Source organism: Notothenia coriiceps, unplaced genomic scaffold (assembly GCF_000735185.1).
Source record: "Notothenia coriiceps isolate Sejong01 unplaced genomic scaffold, NC01 NC01_scaffold00002207, whole genome shotgun sequence".
In the NCBI taxonomy this organism is placed as follows: Eukaryota; Metazoa; Chordata; class Actinopteri; order Perciformes; family Nototheniidae; genus Notothenia; species Notothenia coriiceps.
In genome coordinates this window covers 38158-43522 of record NW_011334908.1, presented here as the reverse complement: position 1 = coordinate 43522, position 5365 = coordinate 38158, and the positions used below count along the sequence as shown (strand labels likewise).

The 5365-nt window shown below is 42.7% G+C and overlaps 1 protein-coding gene across 3 annotated transcripts in view; it reads left to right on the top strand.

Moving 5' to 3' along the window:
• ralgapa2 (Ral GTPase activating protein catalytic subunit alpha 2) overlaps positions 1-2364 on the top strand; it is a 48935-nt gene extending 46571 nt beyond the window's left edge. For all 3 annotated transcript variants that reach the window (XM_010795775.1, XM_010795760.1, XM_010795768.1), the window contains 4 exons: positions 135-302; positions 1037-1230; positions 1470-1568; positions 2119-2364. In XM_010795775.1, the coding sequence (XP_010794077.1) occupies positions 135-302; positions 1037-1230; positions 1470-1568; positions 2119-2334 (677 nt within the window). In that variant the 3' untranslated portion in view covers positions 2335-2364. The remainder of the gene's footprint in view (positions 1-134; positions 303-1036; positions 1231-1469; positions 1569-2118) is intronic.
• Positions 2365-5365: the final 3001 nt, after the last annotated feature.

The window sequence follows — 5365 nt, the reverse complement described above, 5'->3', positions numbered from 1 at the left end:
CCCCCCCACCCTTGCATGTGAACTTGTGTCTGTGTCGTCCCACATTGTGATCATCATGAAGTTGTCACTCTTCCGTTGTCCCTGTGCTCCCCTCCTCAAACCCAATTTGATCCCTTCCCCCTTGTCCTTTTTAGGTCCCGAGTATCTCCTCCCTCCCCACTCTGCACCCCCGTCCTTCCACCACCACAACCACTACCAATACCCCCAGCACCCGCCCGCCTCCCCGGCCCTGCTGGTGCACACAGAGTGCCCCATGGACGACACCATGCATCAGTCTGTCTTACACATGCCACACCACCTGGGTACTGCTCCCTAGCTGCTACTCATCATATAGACTCATATACCATTGACTCTCCATGCTCTACATTTTTCCAGCCTTACCGTTACTTCCTTCACTTACACTACATTTATCCATGTTGTTTTGTTCCAATTGACTTGATTAAATGCACAACATTTAAAAATAAAATGGTTTTCCTTGGAACCAAATTAGCATTTAGCAAGTCCAACTTTGATTGAGCCTCAAAGAGTTGAGACAGCTTTCTTTTAATTAGCACTTCAGATCTTCTACACACACTTTCCATTTTTGTGTCTCCTTCCTGACCAGTACTCCCCTTCCCTTCCCATCGGTCTCCTGTTGCCCACTTGGTGGCGTTGTCCTCAAACAGTTCAACCTGACTTCATTTGGATGATGCATGTGACTCCTCTCTGTTTCCCAAAAGTGTTTCTATCCTTGATTCTGTTTGAGTGTCCACAGAACTGAGTATTTTGCTGCATTTGGGAAAAATGCACAGAGAGGATTTTGTCAACAACCGCTCGCACAAGTAAAGGACGGCATTGAACGTTCATTTCTTTTATGTATTACAGACGAGTATCTCAATTTAAAATACTTTTATAAAAGGTGTTGTGCATTTGTTGACTGAATCCCATTACTTCTTTAAAATGTATTATCATTTACTTTTTATAATTTACTGTCAGCTACAAATTAACATTTGACGTAATAATGTATTTTCACCCCGAACTCTCTCTGACCATGCAGACAGTAGTGAGTGTCTGGCTGATGACGTCAGCATAATTGCGGGTGGGACCTTGACTGGATGGCATGCTGACTCTGCCTTTGTCCTGTGGAGGAGGATTTTGGGTATCCTTGGAGATGTCAACTGCATCCGCTGCCCAAGAATCCATGCCAAGGTCTTCTACTGCCTTTATGAGCTCTGGCATAAGCTGGCCAAGGTAAAGCAGACAGGACCACAAACATAAAGCCTTGCATAGCTTGGTTCTCTTTTTTTACTTCCTGTCAGCTGTTGCAAAGACAAAACATGTCCAATAATTGAAAATCATGTTTATGATATGGTGTCTTTTTATTTGAGGTAATATTGTGGAATTTGAACACAGAAGCCTTTTTTATCCTTTACTTTCTCACATAAAGATTACTCCCACTGGTTTTGTTAATTGACTGAAATGACTTACAGATCCGGGACAACCTCGGGATTAGTGTGGACAACCAGTCGTCTCCTCCCCAGCCCGACTACATCCCTCCTCTTCGAATGCTGGCCTCCTGGCTCTTTAGGGTATCAACAACACACAGGCACAGCAGACAATATTCACAAAACAACAATTATGACAACAATAATGGAATACCTGCAGGCATAAAGAAAAAAAAGAAGTTTAGAGAACGTTTGGATATTACCATGTCCTTAATCCAAAGCATTCTCATTAATCATTATAGTTATTTCATTTTTTCTAACCTCATCTATATGTATTTATCATTTAAGTACAATATGTTGTATGTGTTTTCTTGGGGGAAGTGCCCTAATGCTCAGAAGGCAATTTGATTAGCAGCAACAAGTTATGAACAGGACAGGACAGACAGTGTGACTAAGAATGTTTTAATTAGCATTGCCTTGTCGACTGTATCATTAACAACAACAAAAATAGAACGTTATATGTGATATTCAAATAAAGAATTTACCTCATTAATAGAGACAAGCAACTGCAGTGTTTTCAAAATTGGACAAAATCGATATACATCTCGAATCCTCTCATCATAATAGATAACAGTTTTCAGCTCGTCATGATAATACTGACCTCATTATCCACCCCCCCCCCTTCCTTCTACAGTCCACCATGCTGCCATCTGAGTACAAGGCTGGGAAGCTGCAAGCCTTCAAGCTGATCTGTGAGATGATGACCCGGCACCAGGATGTTCTCCCCAACAGCGACTTCTTGGTGCACCTCTACCACACCATGCACAAAGGCATTACCAGCAACGACCAGGTACAGCCAGCAGGGGGCGCCCACAGTATGGCTGCCAGTTGTGCTTTTACTCTCCAGTAGATGGCAAACCAGTCAAACCCATGTGATGCATTTGCATTGGTCCTGTTATTAAAAACTATACAATTAAGGTTTGCATTCCAAATTTGGCTTCTACTTTTTCCTGTGTGAAATGATGTCGTATTCACCTGTTATTTGTTGGTGTAAATCAGGTAGCCCTTGGATTATTATCACAAAATATATGTCTTGTGCCAGACTGTACCTCCCAGGATTTAGGGGTCATATAGGTCCTGCAATTAAAGCTACTGTTCAGCGGTTGATTTTGAAAACAGCGTGCCAACCAGTGGTGATGAAGAATGCTTCAGTGTTTTGGCATCTTCCTCCTCCTTTAGCCACACCCTTCCTTGTATTTAAATCTGGCCCTGCTCCATTCCTCCCAGACGAAGCTGAGTGGAGATGAATGGAGTCCCCCCAAAACAAAGGACGGGGATAAAAGTGTGTGTGGGTGGGGGGGTGTTTTGGATGCAAGTGTGTTTGAGTATAAATGCCCTCCTGGCTTGGTTTCTATTGCGCCTTGGCAGTGCGACAAGCTTATTAGAATGTTTTCCATGTCGTTAAATAAGGTTTTGAGCCCCTGCCGCGTATACGTGATTAATTAAGGATTGACGTCTGTCGCGCTCCGTTGGACTGACACGTCGGCTAGGGGCCCGGAGTAGGCCGGCCTGCCTGTGTGTGTGTGTGTGTGTGTGTGTGTGTGTACGCAAGTGTGTGTGTGAAGGAGCGGGAGGGGAGCCTCGGGAACGTAGTGCAGTGTAGAGCAATGAGGGGGGCACATTGAGGGACGAGGCTACATTCTCCAGCTTTTGTTGTGGCTCTGTATAATGCGTCGGGGGGGCCAGAGCCAGGCTGGCCACTGAAGCATGCTCAAATTGGCCGGAGAAAAGAGTCCTCACGCCACACAATAGAGGACAGCCGCACGCCTGCTTAACATAAGAAAGTGGCTCTTACTCTCCCCCTCCTCTTTCCTCTCTGTCTTCACCCGAAACCCCCACCCAAATAAAATAAAAAAGCAGGAAAAAAACATATACATTTCCAAATCCGTCACGCACGTAAAAATATTTCTTTTTCATGCAATCTTATTTCAATTAGCTTGCATAAAAGTAGCCATCAGTACAGACTGCATCTTACATGATACTGCAAATAGTACGTTTAAAAAATGTTTTTGTTTTTGTCGTTATTCTCTGGTGTGTTCTGTACATGTGTATCTTAAAATATTACAGTCTACAGGTCCAGTATTATTTTGAGACTACCTGTCTATCAAGAAATAAAAAGGTGCCCGAAACAGCCTTTGTTTTATAGACAACAGGGGGAAGCCCAGTGTCAATCCTCAACATTAAATTCACCTAAGCTTAGAGAAATGACAGCTTCCTTTGGAGGGGCTCTGCCTCCATCTGACATCTGAGTGCCAGGGTCAATGCTATTGTCCTGGCTGTCATCCTCTGGTCAGGGTCTCACAAAGGCACGGCCAGAGCACAAAGGCAGTAATCTATCTAATAGGTCTACTGTCTGGACTGCAATAGTCAACGGCATTTTGTGTGAGGTATGCTCGTGTTTAGATAAAAAAATGATGTATTACATAATTATTTGTTGAGATGAATCATATTGATATATTCTTAACACACGAGATAATCTAGCTCAAACTAACATTTAACTCGCCAGCTATAGTGGAAGGACATACTTCCTCACCTGGGCTTTCAGACCAAATCTTTGTAAAGAGGGCCTATAATGCTCATTTTCAGGTTAATATTCATATTTTGTGCCTCTACCGTGACATGTTTACATTAGGGCTGTGCATCTTCACTGGTCTCACGATTGGATTACGATTTTCCTGTCTTCGATTCGATATCACGATGCATAACAATTCGTTGCATCCTCAATTTTCTATATTACTGCACATGGCTTCTTTTTCATCAATGAATACATGCAATAAGATAAATATTAACTCCCTTTTTATTATTTAGAAAGTGCGTCAGAAATCAATAACATAAATGTCTTGACATTAAATTATAAACCAAAGTAAATCAATTGTATAGGTCTAGCCTCCCTACATCTGTGTGTGAAGTTGTTCCATCCTCAAAAACGAATACTTCTGCAGTCTAGCTGCAGCTTCTAGCAACGGTCTTCTGTTAAAAAAAGATACTGAATGTCCTGAATGTGGCATCACACACAGGACTTGAGTCTGAACACAGCAGACAACAGGAGTATTTACAATAGCATATAAAAACAAAAATACTGCATGTTTGTGCACACTTATTCTCTGTTGTACTGTTACATTAACCCCATGGTTGTAGGAGATTAAGTTAGTTTCATATCTCAATCAGTGATTAAGTGAATAATAAAGTTTCTATCAGGTTACTATCAGCCTGTCACTCATTATTTTCAGGGGGGGCGGGGTTTGGAGGAACAGAGGAGACAGTGATCGCTGAAGCTTTTTCCTCCTACCTTCACAAACTTTACACNTCATATCTCAATCAGTGATTAAGTGAATAATAAAGTTTTGATCAGATTACTATCAGCCTGTCACTCAATATTTTCAGGGGGGGGCAGGTTTGGAGCAGCAGAGAGGAGAAGGTGATTGCGGAAGCTTTCCTCCTGCCTTCACAAACTTTACACACGTATTTATCATCTGAAAATAGCAAGAGGACATTCATACTCGATGTGTGTCTCTGAACCGCAGTGCGTGTCGCCGTGTGACTGATTCAGAGCGGGTCATTCTGCTGTTGGTTCTGGACTGGTGCTTGTTTTGGAGGATAAAGCAGACTGCTCCACTGTCACTTCTGTTCCCTGATCTCTGTGTCACCGACCGATTTGATATTCGTGTGACAGGACCTAACCTCCTCTAGGGGGGTCCAGGGGCATGCCCCCCTGGGAAGATTTTTTTTGAATGTTGAAGTTAAAAGCATCAATCTGGTGCACTTTGAGAGCAACATTAGGAGATCTATGGATACATCTCTCAACACCCATATGAAACAGAACTGTAAGCAGATTTGATTTTTCTTTATGGATATTTTACAAATCACTTCCCTTTCAAACT